This window comes from Haliotis asinina, chromosome 7 (genome assembly GCF_037392515.1).
Source record: "Haliotis asinina isolate JCU_RB_2024 chromosome 7, JCU_Hal_asi_v2, whole genome shotgun sequence".
NCBI classification, from domain to species: domain Eukaryota; kingdom Metazoa; phylum Mollusca; class Gastropoda; order Lepetellida; family Haliotidae; genus Haliotis; species Haliotis asinina.
This window is the reverse complement of record NC_090286.1, coordinates 63,537,196-63,560,527: the sequence shown is the minus strand read 5'-3', so window position 1 is coordinate 63,560,527 and position 23,332 is coordinate 63,537,196. Positions and strand designations below refer to the sequence as shown.

At 38.8% G+C, this 23,332-nt stretch overlaps 1 protein-coding gene across 1 annotated transcript; it reads left to right on the top strand.

Annotated features, from left to right (window-relative positions):
- Nucleotides 1-652: 652 nt before the first annotated feature.
- Nucleotides 653-23,308, top strand: LOC137290577 (E3 ubiquitin-protein ligase UHRF1-like). Its single transcript, XM_067821615.1, has 17 exons — nucleotides 653-1,560; nucleotides 3,136-3,309; nucleotides 3,421-3,498; nucleotides 4,363-4,877; nucleotides 8,845-9,057; nucleotides 11,428-11,555; nucleotides 12,010-12,196; nucleotides 12,494-12,617; nucleotides 12,887-12,994; nucleotides 13,346-13,450; nucleotides 13,722-13,828; nucleotides 14,697-14,862; nucleotides 15,211-15,348; nucleotides 16,659-16,764; nucleotides 17,058-17,197; nucleotides 17,510-17,608; nucleotides 21,325-23,308. The coding sequence occupies exons 1-17, from the start codon at nucleotides 1,408-1,410 to the stop codon at nucleotides 21,469-21,471; spliced, it is 2,688 nt and encodes an 895-aa protein (XP_067677716.1). The 5' UTR covers nucleotides 653-1,407; the 3' UTR covers nucleotides 21,472-23,308.
- The last annotated feature ends 24 nt before the right edge of the window (nucleotides 23,309-23,332 follow it).

Genomic DNA, 23,332 nt, shown 5'->3' with positions numbered 1-23,332 from the left:
AACATCATCTGCAAACAATAGCATCATTATGTCTTCAGTATCTTGGCTTATAAATATTCCATGATCGCATTTATTACACATATCAATTACAAGTTCACGTGAAAACAATATGAATAGCACAGGGCTTAAAACACAACCTTGGCGTACATGAAGTTTCAAACTGCTGCGTGCCCTCTTCAGATTTTATACACGCTTTAACTGATGAATACATACTCTTCAATAGGTTAAACATTTTGCCATGGTAACCTTTTGAAACTGACATATATAAAAAAATTTCCTGTTGATGTAATCAAAGGCTTTTCTAAAATCGACGAATGCCACGTAAAATCTGCCACCTTTTTCACAAAGATTTTGCTGCACAACGACTGCAGGATAAAAATATAACTTGTGTCTCTTTATAAAATCATGAAAGTAGTATGGGCATATACAGTATTCAACTAATTCGTAGACAGAGCTGTCTAAACCGACCTGACGTTACGCCCCTCGAATAATTCGTAAGTCTGAAATATACAAAATACACATACCGTCACTCCAAATGATGATATATCCCACCCCACTTGTATAATTTTCGATTACGTTTCATACAAAAATAATACGTCTTGTGAACCTATTCAGACAATGACCTACTTTTCAGCCGATCCGAATTTTCTGGAGCGAAAGTGAAAATAGACACCATAAACAACCCTGGTTAAGTCTTTGAAGGGCATTTAGAAGTGAAATGCATAAGGATGAAGATTTTATGGATATCAACTTCTTTATATGAGAACACAACGTTTCGGAGTTAATGCTTACTCCTTCATCGGGTGATAGAGAATGGGGTACAGAGCTATATTTATATGTACAGGTAAAACAATAACAAAGTAACAAGTGGAGTGACTTAACGAAAGCTGGAAGCCAGTATAAACAAGCGCTGATTGGAACCCGACAGTTATGATAACAATGATAGAAGACAATGGTAATACATTACAGATGATGGGATATGTTTACATAACACAGGTAGGGGATTAAGGACGATGTACATGATTGGGGAGCCAATGGTGGATGATGTTTACATAACACATGATTGGGGATTAAGGATGATGTTTTACAGCCCCTTCGCCTTTCAAGAAACACTTTCAAAGTCGACTTTTTTGATTAATGACTGGTTTTGTATTCTCTATAGCTGATAGAACTAAACTGCAGCACTACAACAATCTAGTTATCGTGAACAGTGGCGGAATATAGACACATTCCCGTTTCGGTGTTACCATTCCTCCTTTTCAATGAATATCTATAAATAGGATATTGTTGTACCATGTGACAGATTTTCCCGCCAGTATTCCATGTGACGCAGAACAGGGTTTGTCAACATTGTGTGCTCGGGCTAAGTAAAAGCACAAGTGGTTAAATCTGTACAGACAAGCCACGATGTGGATCCAGGTCCGAAGCATAGATGGAAAGAAGACTGTTCGTGTGGATGACTTGTCAAAACTGACGAAAATAGAGGAGTTGCGCAAAAAATTAGTGGATCCATTCGAAGCCCCGGTGGAAACACAGCGTCTTTTTTTTCGAGGAAAACAGGTTGATCATTTTTGTTTCACATTTTAACCCCTATGGCATTTGTTTTCATTACAAAGTAACTGTTTATCTATTTTTATTGGTGTTGCGCTTATGCAAAATGAGTTTTACCGACCTTGTTTTGGATACTTTATTGTTTGGTCATTACAATTTTCGATATAGTGTACGAATGGTGTGTAGTATATACTATTATGTTCTGAACGTGTATTGCCGTCGTTCCATCTGAAATATTGTGGGTTTGTGTGCATATGCAAAAGTCACTGAAAGATACAAGTGCATCAGGCCTGGCGTTTTAGGTCGCACTGTCTGTGGCGAGTCATGACCTCAGGTCATTTTGAAAATGAGTTCCTTCGTAACTGACAGTGTGAGGTAAAACACCGTCAACATCATCTAAATAAATCAACTTGGTAAAGTTTTCTTGCCAAGTGAAAATCATCAGAATCATTTCTTCCTTAAAAACATGTCATTGTACCCCATCTAAATAATCTTTACGGTTGATCAGGAAATGTCCACTTAGGACACTGTAGAGCAGTTCACTGCACAAGTTCCCCACAAAGGGAGCCCATCACTATTGTCAGCAGAAGTGATTCAACTCTGTGAATGAAGTAAGCCATCAGTTACCATCAGTGGTGGTAACTTCAAATGTTACCAGCCCAAAACAAGACCATACAATCCCCCCAAAAGCTCAATTTTCAGTTACAATCAATTATCAGATTTTATGATATGGGAATTTACCCCGATTTATATAACATGTTATCTTGACGTGGAAAGAGCTCCTCCCATTCTTCCATCCCTAATAATATTTATAATTTGATATATAGTAGAATTATTAACAAAATCTAGCGCATCAATTTTCAAAATAACTGAAAGTCCCCTAATTAAGTACAATAGTATGGTGTTGAAACACTTAGTGTTACGTCTGTTAATCTGTGGAAGAAAGAATAATTGGGGAATGGAAGGAACTCTTTCCTTAAACACTTACCAGACCATCGGGCTGGCTAGCTGTAAATTTAGACTGTCTGTCAGAAATCTAGCACATCTTTGAGAGTCAGACCAGGTCTCAGTTATATGATTACATTGAGAAAAAGTCCTCTTTGTCTTGAGCGCAGTCAGAAAACTGAAAGCTAAAAAATGGGGATAATTTTGGATTTTATCTGTGACCGCCATGAATAATAACTTTGTATATTTAATTGTATTCCCCCTCAGTTTGAAAGGTAATGAACGATATCTTTGAGTGACATTGTTAAAAACTGAATATATCTTTGAGTATGCTCAGATACAAATAAAGAAACATGATGAAGACTCATCCTTATCATATGAAGGATATATATTTAAGTGATATGATTTGATTAGGATGGAATTTAAAGGGGATAGGGTGGAATTAAGTCTTTCTGGCCACTGTAACAGATTGAAATGCAGCAGATAATGTGATCTGACAATGGACGATTTACACTTTGGGAATCATCCTTTACTGACTTCAGAATCCCAATGAGTGTTTGTTAAATTACTGTATAGAGCCACTATTGTAAGGTTTCTATTGCTGCAGGTATTCTTACTGTTTACATTTTGTTTTTCCAGCTTGTAGATGCCCATACCTTGTTTGACTATGGTGTCAATGTGAATGACCTGATCCAGCTGCTGGTAACCCCAGGGAGTAGAGCAACATCAGATTCTGCAGACAAACACAGTCAGAGCTCTGGCTACTCCAGTGCAGGAGAGGACGGAAATAGCTCGGATAAGGAAAACCAGAAGGTAGCTCATTCCCCTATTATATTTTGCTACACAATACTCGTAACAAAGAAGGGGGAATGGTGATTTCTTGCCAGTTTGAATTAACACTAAGCTGCGATTGTCTCCCTTCAGCCTCCATCTCCAAAGCCAGAGACTGCCTCCGGGAGCTGTGAGACAGAAGATGAGGACTGCTCCGACAGTTTGTACAAGGTGAGCACACCAAGGCTGTACGTGGATGGCTAAGGCATACAGAGGCCCAGATAAGTTGCATATCCGAGTAAAATATGCATAGAAAATTACACCTTGAAAAATAATTGTTGCATACAAATTACGCATTCAAAATGTTAGATATGCAAAATGTTTAAAATATACATTAATGGAATATATTTTTAAAAACTCTTATGTAAAGAAAAAGACATCAGTTGCTGTCAAGTTGCACTGTTTGTATAGGACTAGTGGAGTACTGTCAGTATCGGATGAGTGATTTTTTATGAAATCATTTCCAAAATATTTTAAATTGATTTTGATGAGGTACGGCTGCTTGGTAAGCATACTCAGTGATTTATGCTTAGGTGAGTAAAATGAAATACCCTCATATTTGAATGCAGTGGGTAACGGAATATGAAATATCCAATTAATATTCATGATACCCACTTCAAATATGCAGTGGGTACAATACCCACATGAGTAAATCTTATCTGAAGCCCTCGAGGCAGGTGTTTGACTCTGGTGAATAATCAAATCAAATTAACAATCCAATCCTAATTACTGGATCAGTGCAAATAATTTCAATCATGCTTTTCAACACACGTGCACCTCTTTGACATTGAGGGATTGTTATCCATCTTAAAATGGTCACATTCAGTCATATTGTAGAAGAATGTGGATGAAAATGTTCCAATGCAGTTTGTCTCAATGGGGCTCCATCTGTGCAAACCATTATTTTTCCCCCACAGAGAAAAGATTGCATAATTAACAGTACAATCAGGCCAAGTGTTGACTAGAATTATCACCCTTTATTGCATATAGCTTTTATCTGTGGTTTCTGGTATCATGATTATTTTTTATTGGCAGCACGGTGATGTCATCGATGCTAGAGATGTCACCATTGGGGCTTGGTTTGAAGCAAAGATCTTGAAAATTAGAAAGAAGAAAGATGGAAAAGAAGAGGATGTTAGTTCATCAAAATCAGACAGTAGTAAAACTTCAGCATCTACATCTCGGACGATACTCGGTGAAAATGCTGAGTTCAAAAGTATGTTGGAAAAAGAAAAGGCGAAAGTCGGTGTTAAACATGAAGTGATGGATTGTGGTGGAACAACAACACCAGTGAAACGAGACATTGCAAACCCAGATTCCCAGCAGGATGAAGGCAGTCAGGAGGTAAAGAGTGAGAATACAAACACAGAATCAACTCCTGGAACAACAGACAACAGTGAAAATTCCAAGGAATGTATAAAAAGTGAGAATGACACAAATGTTGAAATGAAAAGTGTGGATGAAAATGCAAATGAAAAGTTCGAGTCATCCAAAGACATTATCAACCCTAAGACCACTGATGGATATGTGTATCATATAATTTTTGAGGGGTAAGTTTCATTACAGGTCAAAGTTTTTTCGCTATTTATGTAGTTGTATGTTTTACTGGGGATATAAAACAAACGGTTTTGAATTTACTGGGTTTACATTCTCTTATTTTCATTAGGTTAACACGTGCACATACATATGTGGTCTTGTGTAGCAGTTAAAGACTACTGGATGTAAAAGTATGAGACCTTAAATGTATTTACTTGTTCATTTGGGCTGCTGGGATGTCGTTTTCTCCAGCAGGAACGTTATCTCATTGGCCATCTGTTTTGAGGTTGCAGGTATTGGTGTTCTAATCAATTGATATAATTAAGTATTGGTCACAGTGACCAAACGACCAAGCAATTGATCACATTTTGCCGTAATCATACACTCAAAAATTTGGATTTACTGTTTTGACCTTTGAAATGCTAGATGATGAAACATATCTTTGAAGTTGTCTGAAAACATGTTCAATCCTTTGAAAACTTCCTAAATGAAAAGTCATGACTTAATATTTCATGGGAGATGAGTTGTATGGTCATGATATGTTAGTCATCACCTTTAAGTAGCAACTTGCATCATATCTGCAGTAACAATCTGGAAAGGAAAATCTAAAAAGCGATGCCAACCAAATATTTTTATTAATAATGGTAATGAAACAATCATCATTAGGAAATTTCAACCAATTCCCAACACTAGTGGGATACTTCTTACCACAACCAGTGTTTGTACTCTTCAAGATTCAGATATTCCTAATCTTCTATAGGAATTGTAGATTTTGAAAGTAGCACACAATCCAACCAGTAATATACTTTATAGTAACTGATCATGATGATGACTGTGTTTTGATATTTCTGTGATCTTTACTGCCTTGAAAATCATTACTTACTATGTATACACTGTTGACGTGTTGTAAAGATGTGAAACTTTCTGGTATATTATCATAGCATCGTGTTAAGGCAGATGGTCAGAAGACATTCCCTGTGATTGGTTGACAAGAAATTGACTTTCCAGCGATAAACAATCTTGGTAGCTTCTTAACTATTGTTCCTGATGCTGGTACTGTGTACAGTAGATCCCTACGTCAGTGTTGTATGTGCTATAGTCATTACTGGAACTTCTTTCACAGGGCACTAAGGTGATCGTAAGTCACTAAGATAACCTTTGTGCAGTGTTAAGGAATGGAACGTAAGGTTAACCTTAGTAAAGGTTGCTGTGTGAAAAGAGTTCAGTCAACAATGTAGCAGTTGCATGTGGGTGTAGCTTGGCACAGTAGTATTCATGTTTGTGAAAGGCACCTGGGTGAAAGGCCTCACTACAATCTGCCGATGTTGAATATCTAGACCGAGAAGCAAACTCATCCCCTTGTTGTGGCATCTTTTAAATATAATATACAACCAGAATTGTAAAAGTTACATGACTTGTCCTTTTTTTAATCCCCTTATATTTCCTATTTTTGAGCAGTTATTATGACCTTGTCACACTGAGGAATTAGTTCATAAAAATTTTATCATACCAGTAGTCAGTGTCTACTGGTGATGTCTTCAACAGTAGAATTCAGCAGTATTCTAATTTAGAAAAAATAGCCTCGGTTAACATGGTAAAAAATGTGATTAGTCTCCACTGCCTTGAAAGTAAGCTTCTCATTCATTGATGCCGATTGTCTTTTAGCACCTCTTATTTTTTTTGTAAATTTTTGTTTTTGTTGTATGTTTATGTTAACATACACATAACAGTTCAAAATAACTAACATAAAAGTAAATCGCTACTTGACCAGTACTTGTAATCATGTCAGTATTTTAATTAATTGAGGCTGCAGGTTTAATTAATCTGTAATAGTCAGTTACGTTATTAGCTGGTGTTTGGTTACTTCTGCAAATTTTCCCCGTAAAGGAATATCCTTAATTTGGTGCATGAACAGTGCATATAAGTCACCCTACATGAATAGCGAAACAAATCACATCCAACTACATAGGTTGTGGGTACTCTGTATTAGATAACATGCATGTCATCTACACAGCCCTACTCTGTATTAGATAACATGCATGTCATCTACACAGCCCTACTCTGTATTAGATAACATGCATGTCATCTACACAGCCCTACTCTGTATTAGATAACATGCATGTCATCTACACACCCCTACTCTGTATTAGATAACATGCATGTCATCTACACAGCCCTACTCTGTATTAGATAACATGCATGTCATCTACACACCCCTACTCTGTATTAGATAACATGCATGTCATCTACACAGCCCTACTCTGTATTAGATAACATGCATGTCATCTACACAGCCCTACTCTGTATTAGATAACATGCATGTCATCTACACAGCCCTACTCTGTATTAGATAACATGCATGTCATCTACACAGCCCTTCTCTGTATTAGATAACATGCATGTCATCTACACAGCCCTACTCTGTATTAGATAACATGCATGTCATCTACACAGCCCTACTCTGTATTAGATAACATGCATGTCATCTACACAGCCCTACTCTGTATTAGATAACATGCATGTCATCTACACAGCCCTACTCTGTATTAGATAACATGCATGTCATCTACACAGCCCTACTCTGTATTAGATAACATGCATGTCATCTACACAGCCCTACTCTGTATTAGATAACATGCATGTCATCTACACAGCCCTACTCTGTATTAGATAACATGCATGTCATCTACACAGCCCTACTCTGTATTAGATAACATGCATGTCATCTACACAGCCCTGCTCTGTATTAGATAACATGCATGTCATCTACACAGCCCTGCTCTGTATTAGATAACATGCATGTCATCTACACACCCCTGCTCTGTATTAGATAACATGCATGTCATCTACACAGCCCTGCTCTGTATTAGATAACATGCATGTCATCTACACACCCCTACTCTGTATTAGATAACATGCATGTCATCTACACACCCCTACTCTGTATTAGATAACATGCATGTCATCTACACACCCCTACTCTGTATTAGATAACATGCATGTCATCTACACACCCCTGCTCTGTATTAGATAACATGCATGTCATCTACACAGCCCTGCTCTGTATTAGATAACATGCATGTCATCTACACAGCCCTGCTCTGTATTAGATAACATGCATGTCATCTACACAGCCCTACTCTGTATTAGATAACATGCATGTCATCTACACAGCCCTACTCTGTATTAGATAACATGCATGTCATCTACACAGCCCTACTCTGTATTAGATAACATGCATGTCATCTACACACCCCTGCTCTGTATTAGATAACATGCATGTCATCTACACAGCCCTGCTCTGTATTAGATAACATGCATGTCATCTACACAGCCCTGCTCTGTATTAGATAACATGCATGTCATCTACACAGCCCTACTCTGTATTAGATAACATGCATGTCATCTACACACCCCTACTCTGTATTAGATAACATGCATGTCATCTACACACCCCTACTCTGTATTAGATAACATGCATGTCATCTACACACCCCTACTCTGTATTAGATAACATGCATGTCATCTACACACCCCTACTCTGTATTAGATAACATGCATGTCATCTACACACCCCTCCTCTGTATTAGATAACATGCATGTCATCTACACAGCCCTGCTCTGTATTAGATAACATGCATGTCATCTACACACCCCTACTCTGTATTAGATAACATGCATGTCATCTACACAGCCCTACTCTGTATTAGATAACATGCATGTCATCTACACAGCCCTGCTCTGTATTAGATAACATGCATGTCATCTACACAGCCCTACTCTGTATTAGATAACATGCATGTCATCTACACAGCCCTACTCTGTATTAGATAACATGCATGTCATCTACACACCCCTACTCTGTATTAGATAACATGCATGTCATCTACACAGCCCTACTCTGTATACATGCATATCATCTACACAGCCCTCTGTCTCGGAATATATCACTGCACTGATTTGTCATTTGTGTTGACACAGGTACGAGGAAGATGTGGTTGAGGTCAGTTCAAATAACATCCGACCCCGAGCCAGGCAGAAGGTGAAGCTAAGCGATGTAAAGTGTGGCGATCATGTGCTGGTCAACTACAATTATGATGACCATGCTGAGAGGGGGTTCTGGTATGACTGCATCGTGTCAGGGAAGCGAGACACACGAACAATCAAGGAACTTATGGGAACAGTCTTCATCGGGTGAGAGTCATCGGGTGTGGAATTGAAGGTGTTTTTGACCCGTGATTTTAATCATGGGTATTCCTTGAAGAAAATACAGTTTCATTAAAGAGGCACTGATGCGGAGCGAATAATGTTTCTCGCCCACGGTCTGCTTACGAAACCAAGCTGCAAATTGGTCAGCAACTGCTCCCACGACCGTGACAGACAAAGGGGCTAGGTTCCTGTCCACATCCGCAGAATTTCTTCAACCTAAACAGTCAGGAGGCTGGATGCCCATCATATGCCATTATTTAAAAAATATCCATGGTATTCCTTGTCTGATTGTAACAAAATATCCCATTAGTGTAGTTTCATTTTTCTGATGCCTGGATGGTATAGTGACTGATCCAATTTGATCCTATTCTGTGTTTTTACCACGATATTTAATCATGTCAGATGAAAATATTATGTCTACAGGCATATAGCAAGCCATTTGTTGCATATAAGTCTGAGGGATTCAAAGCTTTATATTCAGACAATTTTGAGGGTTGGCCCAGCTGTCATAGCAAAAATTATACGGAAGTTTTAGTAGCTACCCTGGTTTATTATCTATAATAATAAAAACATACAGTTGAATCACCTGAATTCGTAAACTAAAAACGACTTTGCCATTAGTAGAGAAATCTGAAAATTTTCTCACTTAAAAAAAAATGATAACACCTATTTACCCAAGTACACGGCAAATGCCTGTATGTATTTCTTATGCAACAACAAAGTGCCGTTGGTATCCTCAAAACAGTTTCGGCCCATAGGTGTTTTCAGGCTGCATGCAACACAGAGATTACATCTTCCTTGTGTTCGATGGTATAAACCTACACATGTTATTTGTCATCATTCACTTGAAGGTCAGTTAATGAATTTATCACAGGTTCAATTAGTGGTGACACCACTCAGATTACTCGACAAAGATTCCCATTTGGCATTTCTCCTAAATGGAGTAAATACTCAACATTATGAATTAAGGTCTGATGTGGCAAATGTATGACATGTTATGTAATATGTGCATGTTAGGGTTTATCAAAGGATGAACCGATAACAAACTGATTGATTAATTGCTTTTATCCTCTAGCGGATTTGTCAAAAGGCAGTGTGTGTAGATGTTCTAATCAATACTGACTGCACACTGTCATAAAGTGGGAGTGTAAAAACAACATCCTCCCTTCAAAGAATTCACCAGAATTGAGTTGATTGATTGATTGCTCATTATAGGTTAACTAAATTACTTAGAATGGCATCATACAATTAGTTGCCAGGTATGCTATCTGGAGTGACCAATGAGAGGTTATCAGGTTTTCACCAATGTGAAAGACCTGAAATGATGTGTCACTTTTTCGCAAATTTGACTGTTGGAAGACGAACGACATAGAGCAGGATTATTTACCAGCTGCAGATGAATGGAATATCGTTCTTTATTTTGGATATTGATGGATACATTCCTGAACAAGGTAGTAGCCTGACATTTGCTATAAAATTAGTTTGTTTTACATTCATTAATTGCATTTTGTTTTATTTGTTGAAGCATTCAGCAGAATCTATATGACAGAAACACACACTAGATCGCGCATAGGGCGTGTGTGAATTAGGATCCACATTGGCAGTCTATACAGTGGTTAAATGTTACAGTCATGTCAGAAATTTACTATAAGTATAAGCAGACTGTGTGTTCTTTTATTAATTTTTGAAATCATACAAGTATGACTATAAATTAATTGGGGACAAAATATAAAGACATACACTGGCTTCATTATTTTTCCGTCCTAATAGTTTTTACCATTTCTACCACTGGCAGATGATTAACCTTCAAAGTGTTTCATTTGTTTTCGTAATACATTTGTAATGAGGTAAAAATTACTTCACCTTAGTTGATCTGTCTATAATTAAACTCTCAATTGCGCATACAGACTGCGCAGCAAAGGTCACGAAGCAGTCACAAATTCTGGGATATCATCCGTGTACTCGCGGGAGGAAAATAATAACCAAAGAAACAACCAGTCCACGGAAATTGCTCCACATCAGTGCCCCTTTAATTTCTAGAGTAGACTTGAAGGGAAGCTAAATGCATCAATGTCTACACATCTACTGCAGCATGTTGTAGTAACTGATCTGTACGGGTCATCTGATTTGATCTTCAGCTTGTAAGAGACAGTTAGCAAAATAATGCTCTCTGACTTAGTTTACATGTCATTGCAAAGATTTTTTATCTGTGGATTGTCTGGTCCAGACTTACTTGTTTACAGGCCACAGCCATATAACTCTAATACTACTGAATGCAGCATTGAAGAACACAAAAAAAGAACCCACCCTCCTGAGAAAAGTGTTAGTGAATGTTGATGGTCTTTTCTGTTTCAGTGCTGACCTCATGCCTCTTGAGGATTGCAAGATTCTGTTTGTGGATGAGATCTTCAGTATCGAGAAGGCCGGCACTCAACTCAATGAAATGCGAGATGCCGATAATCCTGCAATATCCCCTGCCAAACGTACGTTTCTTGTTTGACCTACATCCAAGGCTTAGCATGATGTTCCACAAATGAGCTCAGATACACATATGTGTTATAAGGGCTTGCGCACTTCTTTGAAACTGAACCTAAGGATCAACGTTATAGGCTATGATTGAGGTCAGGTTCCTTGATCAGAATATGGAAGGCACTGTTTAATATTCTCTTGCCTTGGGAATATTTACCTTGAGCTGATGTGTTGTCATTGAATTGGAAGTCCCATTTTTACTGTAGATGTCCCAGCATTACGATTACAAGATGACGGGTTATGTTGCCAGAAATCAAAATGGTTCATGGGGCGTGTTTTCAGGGGGAAGATTTGGTGGCATTTGTAAGGAGCTGCTTCTGATCCTGCATTTAATTAGCACATGTTGCTAGATAAATAATCTGAAAGAGGGAAGTGGTTGATCACAGTAATATGGTGAATGTTGGGCAGGTAAGAACAAGCCAGAGTGTGATCATTGCCATGACAACCCCCGAAGGAAGTGTAAACACTGTGCATGCTGCGTGTGTGGAGGGAAGGACAACCCGGGCCGACAGATCCTGTGTGATGAGTGTGATCAGGCATATCACCTGGACTGCCTTAACCCGCCCCTAGAGACCGTGCCAGATGAAGATGAGTGGTAAGGAAGTCTCATCTCCAGATGTAAATAGACCTGGTTCAGAGTACATCAAGACATTAGTGGGCCAGGTTCAGAATACCATGTCTCTCTAACTGAGTGACCTTTGCTTTCCTTTCATGTAGCAGTTGGAAATGTACAACCATTTTTCTTGCGAATAGCCTATTGATACAAAAATGTTAACATAGACTAGTACATATTGAAAGTCTGCTACCATAATGTTGCTAAGTTTGTGTCCCTGTAGAAGGAATGCATCCAGGTTGATGTTGGAAGTGACTGACTATGGTGTTGCTTGTTCAGGTACTGTCCATCCTGCAAAGTGGACACCAGCAGTGTAGTCAAGGCTGGAGAGAAACTAAAGGAGAGCAAAAAGAAATCAAAGATGGCGTCTGCTACTTCCAAAAGCAGTCGTGACTGGGGAAAGGTATGAAACATTTTTACCCCACGAACGGAAAGTGGAAATTTGATTGCATGTATGTGTTCATCTGCCATGTATGCATGAAGACATCTAGTTTGTAATCTTACAGCAGTACACCCACAAGAGGGTGTATATGGTTGGTCATTAGATGGAGGGATTTGAAACAAAACGGCACATGACAACTTACCTACCTAAACAGCAAGAGATGTTTTGCCAAAGTTATGCGATGATAGTGTTCTTGTAAGTGTTGATTAAATTGTTGAATTTTCATTCAGGGTATGGCCTGTGTGGGACGGACTAAGATGTGTACGCTTGTTCCTCCCAACCACTTTGGCCCAGTGCCAGGAGTTGAGGTGGGCATGATGTGGAAGTTCAGGGTACAGGTATGTCTGATGGAGATATCAATAGATCCTCATGGTCCCTTGGAGTGCAAGTACTTGGTAACAAGAAGGAAAGTGTAGGTTAAACTTTCTAAATCATAGACATCCTGAAATAAACGCCTTCAGAAGGAAAATTTTGGTAGAAAAATGCTGTAAAGTTGACAGTCACAGAACCCTTTAAAGACAGTGTTTATAAGATTAAACTCTTAATACATGACACCAACAGAATTGAAACTGTTCACAGATTAATCTTTCAATCAACACTTTGAATGATGTTTGTTACGTTTGAGCCTTTGACACTATTTCCTGTGTTTATTGGGCTGTGTGGTTAAGATTGACTTGTATCTGTGTCAGGTGAGCGAAGCAGGATGTCATCGTCCCCATGTTGCTGGTATTCATGGCCGTGAAGATGAGGGAGCCTACTCCATAGTGTTGTCAGGAGGCTACGAGGATGACAAGGTATGTGCATCCATGAACCAACACTAGGGTAAACAATTCCATATACTTTAAATTTGTATTTGTGTTAGAAGTGTCCTAGAGTGATTAATGTGGGGTAACCAGATGCTACTGCAATTGGGTTGGGGCAGGATTGACACTAGATGTCGGATATAGCTCTCCCAGATTTCACCTGGGGCAAGTTGTAAGGAATAATGGGACTCAGTGTTTTTCTTGCAAGATGACCAAGTAGAACAGGTGTGATGTTGATGCAACTTTTGTGATGCTACTTCAGGATGATGGTGATGAATTCACATATACAGGAAGTGGGGGTCGTGACCTCTCTGGCAATAAACGTACAGCAGAACAGTCATGTGATCAAGTACTGACCAGAATGAACAAGTAAGTAGTATGCATTTGCCTTTTTGTATTGTCAAAAACTAGTGGCAGTGGCAATGTTTAAGCTCATTGTTATGGTCAGCATATACTGAGGAGAAAAAATAAAGGATTACATGAAAGGATAAGTGTTCCTTTAATTTTTCCAGGTTTCTTCTCAAGCTGTGTGATGCAAAGCTTGTGGAGAAACTTGGAAGAAATAAGAGGACACTTATCCTTTCATGTGATCACTCATTTTGTTTTCTCTCCGCATGTCGTCACTGAGACCAGATGAAATAATGAAAAAACATATGTCTTCCCAGTTCTTGTTTGTAGCTAATGCTTGTCGAAGGAGATGATTGGTGGTTGAGTTATTTGGTCTTGCTAATTGTGGTTGTCATCCAAATGCGTTGGACTTTGTTGAAGATATCAGTTACTGGACTAACTGGTGGTTGGTTGTAGTGGGGAAAAAAAAGAAAGCCCTTTCATATCTTAACTTTATCCAAGCAGTGAGAACAAGAAACACAAAGGGGCTCAGAAACATCAATGAAAGTTTGCAAGTTTATTTTGAAAAGCAGTACGATAACTGTTATCTACAAACAAATGTTAGGTTTTATTGTTTGTGTAGAAGAACCATAAGTTGTGCTGCTCGACAAGTAAAACAAATTTAGGGATGAAGTACAATACTTGGTTTGACACTTTAAGTAGACAAGTAATTTTTCCTTGCTGGAAATGCATGTTGTTTGTGATGGTGGGGATGGGCTGCTTATGTACTGTTCCTTGCGATTATGTTTACCTTCGCTTGGTGCTATGCTGTAATGTAGAAAATTATAAACCTTTTCAATCATTTTGCTGTCTGCTAAATTCTTACATGAGCTATATGCTGTGTGTGCAGAGCTTTAGCCAAGAATTGCAATGCACCCATTAATGCAAAGAATGGTGGAGATTCCAAGGAGGGTTGGCGAGATGGGAAGCCTGTGAGAGTGGTCCGAAACTGCAAGGGAAGCCGACACTCCAAATATGCACCATTAGATGGCAATCGTTACGACGGTATTTACAAGGTGGGTTCAATATTCACGGCCAAATGGCAATCGTTATGACAGTATTTGCAAGGTGAGTTCAGTAGGCACCCATAGATGGCAGTTGTTAAGATGGTATTCACTAGATAGCAGTGGTTATGACAGTACTAACAAGGTAGGTTGTTTGTTGTACGTCAGAAGCCTTCTAATATATATAATGAGGTTAGTTGACTGCTTGTCCAAAAATAACAATGAATGAATATTATGCTTTTAAAATTTGCGACAGTGAAAATGTCCATTGTTAATCAAATCAGAAATATCTGATAAGTATCTAAGTTTCCATCTTTTGGCTAGTGAACTTTAATGTAGTGAAGATTGTGTTCTTTACAGATAGTGAAGTACTGGCCAGAGGCAGGCAAGTCTGGCTTCTTGGTTTGGAGATATCTGCTGCGTCGAGATGATCCCACGCCATCACCATGGTCTGCCGCTGGGAAGAAACGCATCAAGCAGATGGGATTTGAAATGCAGGTGCGAGTTTGGTGTTTGCACTCATGGTTTTGAAGCTTTGTGTGTCTGTTTGCTTTTGTTAAATTTTGTCGGAATGTTCAGGAGTAGATACTTGCAGAGATTGGAGAAAGTGTATAAACCTTTGTCTGGACACAATATTTTTGCTTTTCGCATTTTAAGTATGACCAGAATTTTAAACTTAGCTTACTAATTCGCTGGAAAGTAAGAAAATGAGACACCAACAAGAAATCAGTAAAAAAAATTAATTAAAACTAATTCATTTACTGTCACTATCAGTATGAATAAATTAAGCTTCTATATTAAACGTTTGTTCAACATGTACAGTATTTGTTAGCAAATGAAATTTTGAAGAACCTCTATTCCCCTGCCTTCCCTTAAATATTATTTTGTTTCCAACTCTGCTTAACATTTAGGCTAAACATTTATTATCCCCTGCAGTACGTTTTGTGTGGGGTGCTAAAATGCGCACTATCCATCCGTCATCTCGTGCAGTACCTTTTGGTAATTTGGGATTTCTAAGTAAAAATATTTTTTACGTTCGACTGACTGAATTTGGTGGGTGTGCTTTTTTCTGAAGTAGAACTTTAAAACTGTTCACAATTTCTTCTCTAAACTTGGCAGATGGACAGGTCTGGTGGTGTACTGGTGCCTTTTGGTAGTTTGGGAATTCTGAATCCAAATTGTTTCTGCATTTCCATTGCAGCAAGTTTGAATTTGACTGAATTTCGTGATAGTGTTCTTTCCAGAGCAGAACTGTAAAACTGTTCAATATTTCGTCATCAAACATTGGCTGGTGGTGCCATTTGGTACTTTTAGAACTCTACATAAAATATCTTTTGCATTTCCATGTCAACAAGCTGGATTTTGAATGAATTTGGTGGGTGTACTCTTTTTCCAGAGCAGAACTTAAAAGCAGTTTACTATTTTTTCACCGGACTTGGAACATGGACAGGTCAGGTGGTGTACAGGTGCCTTTTGGTGCTTTTGGAATCCGGAATAAAATTTGTTTTGTGCTTCCAATGCAAGAAGTTTTGCTTCAACTGAATTTGGTGGTAGACTTCCTTTTTGGAGCAGACCTTAAAAACCTTTCAAAACTCTCATTCCACAATGCCATATACACACTTCAACATTTGACATTCATGAGGAATATTTAGCCACTGAAGGGATATTGACGACTTTGTGTTGTTTTTATTGCATTTTTTTTCCTTCAAATTTGTTTTCGAAAGGTTTTCTCTACTGCGCTGTTTATGTGCTGATGACAATTGGTTTGTGAAGAAGTCGTTGCAGTAAGACTTGGGTTATGATTACAGTATCCAGATGGATACCAGGAAGCGCAGGCTCTCAAGGACAAGGAGAAGGAGGAGGCTGCCGAAGCCACACCCAAAGGCAGAGGTCGCAAGAAGAGGAAAGCAGAGGGTAATACAAACAATTGAGATTAAGGCACAGCATGCACACGCAGCTGATAAATGTTAACGTTTTAACACATACTACTCACATTACTATGTAACAATGGATCTGTGTTTTGTGTTCACTACCAGTTATTTTGCTACTGATTCATAATGCATGCCTCTGTTCATCAGTTAATCTTTGTTATCCTTTTTCATGTGCACACACGATTGCACGTCTATTTGATAATTGATCCGTGTTAACACCACCACCACACCCACACCCACACCCACACCCCTATTCAACAGTTGATCTATGTTCAGACTCCCCTGTGAGTACCCCCAAGAAGGCAAAGGTGTCCCAGTTCAAGATTGAGTCTGAGCAGCTGGACAAGATCAAGGAGGACAATGTCAACAAGAAGCTGTGGGAGGAGGTGATGGAGTTCACTAAGGAGGGGCGACCGGTACGTACAATTTGGCACAAAGCCAACCATTTAATTGTCATGATCATGAAGCTGTAGGATGGGGTTAGGTGAAATTACTGTCAGCTGAAGAAGAGGTTGGCTTAGCGTTGACCTCTAGTGGTAAAGGTAATCATTTCATTGGGGTGTTTTGTCACAATCTAGGGTAAATATATTTTCCAAAGAATTTCTCCCCAGGGAGAAACAGTATATATTTTCATACCCTGAATATATATAAATTCAGAATTATGTTTGTCCAGTGCCATGACTGATGCAGTGTGAACCCTTCTCTTACTCAAGTCATTTTGTTTCCAGAAATTTATCCAGAAGATGGAGGAGACTTTCATCTGTATTTGTTGCCAGGATGTGGTCGTCAAGCCGGTCACACTGGAGTGCTCTCACAATGTCTGCAAGGTAGGCAGCTGGTCATCAGTGGTTTTAACACCATATGTTTGTCAATGAGATAAAGAAGAATGCAAGTGACTTCTGACTTTTTGTCTATTTAGAAGTAGTCCTTGGGCTACATAACAGCATTCAAATGTCCATTTTTAAATCCCACGACCGTTGTTGCTGTGTTTTTTGGTAAATTATTTACAAAACAACGCTCATTTTGTCTTGGTGAGACTACTTCTATAGGGCCCTTCTGGGCCTCTCCATCCAAGAACCTCCAACTCTCACCGTCTACTTCATGCCTCATTTTTCATGCTGTCGTTCTGTTTAATATACTCATTTGGTGTTTGTTTTGAGTCTGCTGTCCTACAGATATGAGTGAAAAAGAGTCTCAGTCTGTATATATGTTTCCTTTCCTTGTGCACAGGCGTTAGATGGACTTAGTACAATAATATTCTCATTCATCTTTTGTTGTAACTTTGCCATAGGTTCACTGTTTTTTAAGCCTTGCGCCAGGCAAAATGGCAAAGCGTGCCATCATGGTTTCCTGACTACTTCTTCATAGCTTGTAGAATGGAGTTCGTATATTAAGTTTCCATATAATATGTTAGGCTTGCCAAAATTTGGTATTTTCAACTTCTTTTTAATTTTGAAAGCATATTTGTTTCGTGTCACTCAACTTGACTCACTAGTATGTACACGCAGGTGTGGTTGGTCATTTTTCTGCTTTGCATTTTATGTTTAGTACAGTCGTGCCCCATTTATCGGAACACTTGTGTTTTTACTAAAATTGTCCGGATAAGCAATTCCAACAAGGCCATGTCTTCTTGTGGGTCCTCATTTGATTTAGTAATATCTACATGATGAAAGCAGTTAGCAATTGTCTTTTCGCTCAAAGCTGTCAGGCTTGCTTGATCATCCAGATTAATTAATTACAGTGACCCACAAATTGACACGCCTCAAAATTAACTCAGTGTCACTTTGCTACTCAGAGGTAGTTAATCTTCTCACGCTTCAAAGACTGCTGACTTCTTTCATGTTACGGCACACGAGGTCCTCGGTGATCGCGTGTGTAAACATACAGGTCCTCAGCCATCCGGATATACGAGACAAAAAATGCACACAATTTCATGTTTAGTATGTGAAATTGACTATACGTTTACGGAAACCGGATTTCCGAGTAGGTGAGTAATTTTACAACATTGTGAATTCCTTTTAAGGAATTTTCGTTTGGAAGACGAGTTTTCCGGATATCTGAAGTTCGGATAAACAGGGCACGACTGTATTTAAATGGTTGTATCATTTAAATATCACCCATGCATTTGTTGCTATTTATTTGTGTTTATATATGACTGCTGCTTCACAGTTCCTGCTACTAACACAGGCACAACTCTGTTACAGTTTACGCCCTGTACGTTGTGCAGCGCCACACTGATGCCACTTGACATTCATACATTTTGCCTCAGACAATCAAGGATGTTTATCATTAGCGCCCTTGAATTAAATATTTCCTGTTAGTCATGTTGTGTTACATTTACACACATTTCATTACATACAATGTAGATCAAGGTAACCAAGGTTGGATTTTTTGCTCAGGTTTTTGTGCTTCATGCAGATTCTATCAGGCATGCTGATTTTGTGTTTTGCACTAATCTGCTTCAGGCGGGGATAATATTTGTTGAAGGGTTTCTAAGAAAATCCCCTGATTCTTCCCTACAAACATTGTTGCTACACCACTAACAATTCTATATGAAGACTGTTGAATGGACCGACTATTCATGATGACAGCCTGAAAAATGAGGTACGAGGTAGACGGCGAGAGTTACCTGCTCTAAGCTGTGAGGGGCCCTGTAGGGGAGGTCTCAAAAGACAAAAAATGTATATTGAAATATTGTTAGAACTGTCACAGGCATAATAAAATGGACTTTTTAATGCTCTATATGTACCCCAAGGAGGACTTCTTCTGAAAAATGATCTTATTTTTAGTAGCAGCGGAGATCACCAGTGCACACTTACATCTTTGACATGGTGTCCAGACTCTGAGAGGAGATAGGTACCTGGTCTAAGGTTAGAGATTGCACCGGCACAAGGCATCTGTCCAAGAGGCTTCCCCGGAGACACCAGCACTTTCAGTCCAGCCATATACATCCCTCACAGGTTAGGGTGATGTTCTGGACAACCTGTGGTCTCTTGACTACAAGGTCACAACCTGCTCATTAATGTGCTGGAACTGACAGCAGTCAGATTGGTGTTCGATCCTGCACACCAGGACTTAAATCGCTTTTACGGGCACACATTCTCACTCGACACAGAGCGCTATACCCGAATCCCGGATTCATTTGGTGTTTTCGCATGTGTTGGATCTAATGTCCAGGCATGTGGAATTCCTGCAGCAGTTGCACACACAATTCTCATTTCTGTGATTCAGCTTTCATTGAGTATGTTATTAGATGGGATGTGCTGGTGTGTAGATAGGGTACTTTCAGAATCCCTTTTCTGCTGATTTAGTTCAGATATTGGAGTTACGATAACCCGTTTTGGTTGAGAGCCTTGTGACCTCCATCATCAGGGTACTCCATGACTATTTCCACATTTTACACACCCCATTCTATGTCACTGTCCCTCGACAGCACCTTCTTGTACAGTGCTTCGTAGCTGGCATGAACAGGGTTCAACTGCCATGACAGCACCTCAGCCCACCATGAAGATGCCAATTATTCTCAATTGGCTGTCTGACCCTGACTTTTCAAGTAAAATGTCTTCTCACTTCACTTCTCGACATGGAAGACCTCATTACTTGTGCTGGTGGAAGGGTTGGGGACATAGCTTCCCTGACACATACCGCTCTCAGATCGATGTTGCTCTACACAAAACAGCTCATATTGAACTTCTGGCCCTTACCCAGCCTACTACACTGGGAACCGACCGCCAGTTGGAAAAACTTGTGTTCGTTTTGAGGCGGGAAGCCTGGGGAATCTGTTTCCGTAATAGTTTACCTTTTGGTGTTTATATCCTGCTTTTCACATGTACAATGACACTTGTGCTTGTTTGTTTGTTTTTTTTTCAGGAAGTTTTAGCAAGGCTAATTAATTCCCAGGTTTTGGCCTTTAAGCATTGTTTATGTTTTCCCAACCCTTGTACCCCTAGCCACGCTTCGCTGGTTCAGGGCTATGTAGTTTTGGGAGTTGTTTTGGCATGTCCTCATACATTCCATTAATGTCATTAATTTGAGCCAATCAACATAAAAGCTTGGGCTGTTTCCAGCCATGTGCACAACCCAGCCTGATTTACATCAGGAGTCAGGTAGCTCTGTAGGCATGTGTTATCTATTTCCATATTGGTTGTAGATTTCACTCCATCACAAGTTTAGTTGTTGACAGAATACCTGACTCGCACTGATTCGCAATCTGTGGTCTCACAAAATAAAAAACAAACAAGTGTTTTGTAAATATTTTATTGAAAAATATAGTTACAAGTAGTTGTATTTTAAGATGAACATTTTAATGTTTTTATGTACCACAAGGAGAACCTCTTGAAAGAATGGCTAACCTCTACTGGTTTGTAGGAGTTCGTTGTAGGAGTTCGTTGAGTCATGTTGATGGGCTTCAGTTTGCAATGGCAGAGCCATTATTTTGGCCTAGGTCTTAGTCCATAGTATTTCAATGCGGGAAGCCATGAGTTGGCTGTTTTAGATTACCTTGATGTGCTGTTGTGTATGATAACAACATTCTGTCTTCCAGTCCTGTCTCCAGAGATCGTTCAAGGCCGAGGTCTACTCCTGCCCTGCGTGTCGCTTCGAGTTACCTCAGAAGTACAACATGCCCGTCAACACCAGCCTCTCCGCTGTCCTCAACCACTACTTTCCTGGCTACGAAGTTGGACGATGAGACAACCATATAAGGATGAACATGAGCAGGTTTACCCTATCTATGTCAAAACTGATCAGGGAGAAGAAAGTGTTAGAGTTTGGACTTTTCCTTTGAAGTAAGGTGTTTGGGTGGTCAGAAGTCATGACAAGGTGCCAATATATCACAAATAATCACATGTAATAAAATGACAAGGCTATTGAACATTTCCAACCCATACTGGTAGCATCCACCTGGTATACATTGTTTTTATGCAATTTGTATTCAGTTAGGCGATGCAATCATTACATCATAGCATTCATGTCATTTGGCAACATTTACATAGGTCCTATGTCTTTTAACAATACTATGCTATACAATACAGTGATTTGTCAACTGATATTCCTCATTTTTTTAACTTATGAATGAAGTTTATCATCATCATTCATTGCTGGGAGAATAAGAATTCTTTATACCTTGTGTTGGTGAATTGAATTTGGTGTTATTTCAAATGAAAGTGCTTATTAGTTCCATGTTTAGATTAGTTAGGCAGCTTAAATTAAGAATGAAATGAAAGAATGTATATATTTACACAATCATCGTTTTATCACTTATTGACTTTAGATTTTATTGACATTCCTATTGGATCATATGCCATATTTACCTCCAAAGTTTATGTTTTATGTTTTTATTTAAGTGTTTAAAGCATTTATCCTCAAAGTAACAATCGAGGGAAGAATTTTCAAAGCATAAGATATGTTGAATGGAATGTTTACTTCACAATTATGGATGTTCCAATAATGACAGGTTGTTTGATGCAGGAATTGATTTGATCATTCAAGAGTAACAATGTGAAATGTTTGTGAACACTCAAGTACTAATGAAGGTGGTGCCTGTCAACTAGTCCATGTCAAGTCAGAAGCAGGTGTTGTCTGTTTATTGAATTTACTCTAACTTGCATGCATCTTTCTTATACGTGAAACGCACAGATGTACATAATTTCTGCATTTTCTTACTTTTAGCATCATCTTTTTCATTCTGTATAATCGAACATATATTCAAGTTAGTCTTCTACTCTAGCATTATCTGTAGATACTAATCGGAGTTGCTTTTCTGGAGTTTCATGGCTAGCAGGGTCTTCCAAGAGCTGTCACTTGACCTCAGTGTATACTACAAATATATCCTAGTATTGTAAAAGTGAGTTTTAGTACAGTTAGACTTGTGTACTTACTGCTGAAAAGAAGACTAACAAATTTACAGGTATATTCTGAAAGAATCAGGTGTTCCTTCAAGTGTGGAAAGCTTCTTTGCCGTATGACGTACAGATGTAGCAGTGAACATGCGGAAAGTGAAATTTAACTGTCTGTGAGATTTCAGAGGATAGAGAGTCCTGTTTAAGTTATTTTGTTTAAATGTATTGAACCATTAGAGTCAATTTGTCAGATATTGCTGTCAAGGAGATTGATTGTTCAAGCAATCATATTTTGAATAAATTTCTTATTAAAATAGCATTTTCAGAGGAACATGGTTCGCGTTACACCAGTACAAGGTAGGTCTTCGAATCTACTACTGCTGAAAAGGGAGATTAAAGTTGGAGAAAGTGTTTGTATTTGTCATTATGAATCTCAAACCTCTGTCATGAACCTGTCACCAGAACTTCTAATTTACCAATTTTGACCTCAGTTACTTTGTACAGATGTTGGGTATTGTAAACCAGTTCCTCCTCCCGACGTCACATGCCTCGTGTTTGTGACGTTTTCAGGTCAAAGTGATCATGTGCTCAATATTTTATTGAGGGTATGGAATGTATGATCCGTTTAATTCAAAATGCATATTTTTTTATGCTAGTTTGTGTTAAATAAACTCTTCAAACAGCTGTGCTATCTGTGTTGAATTATTCATT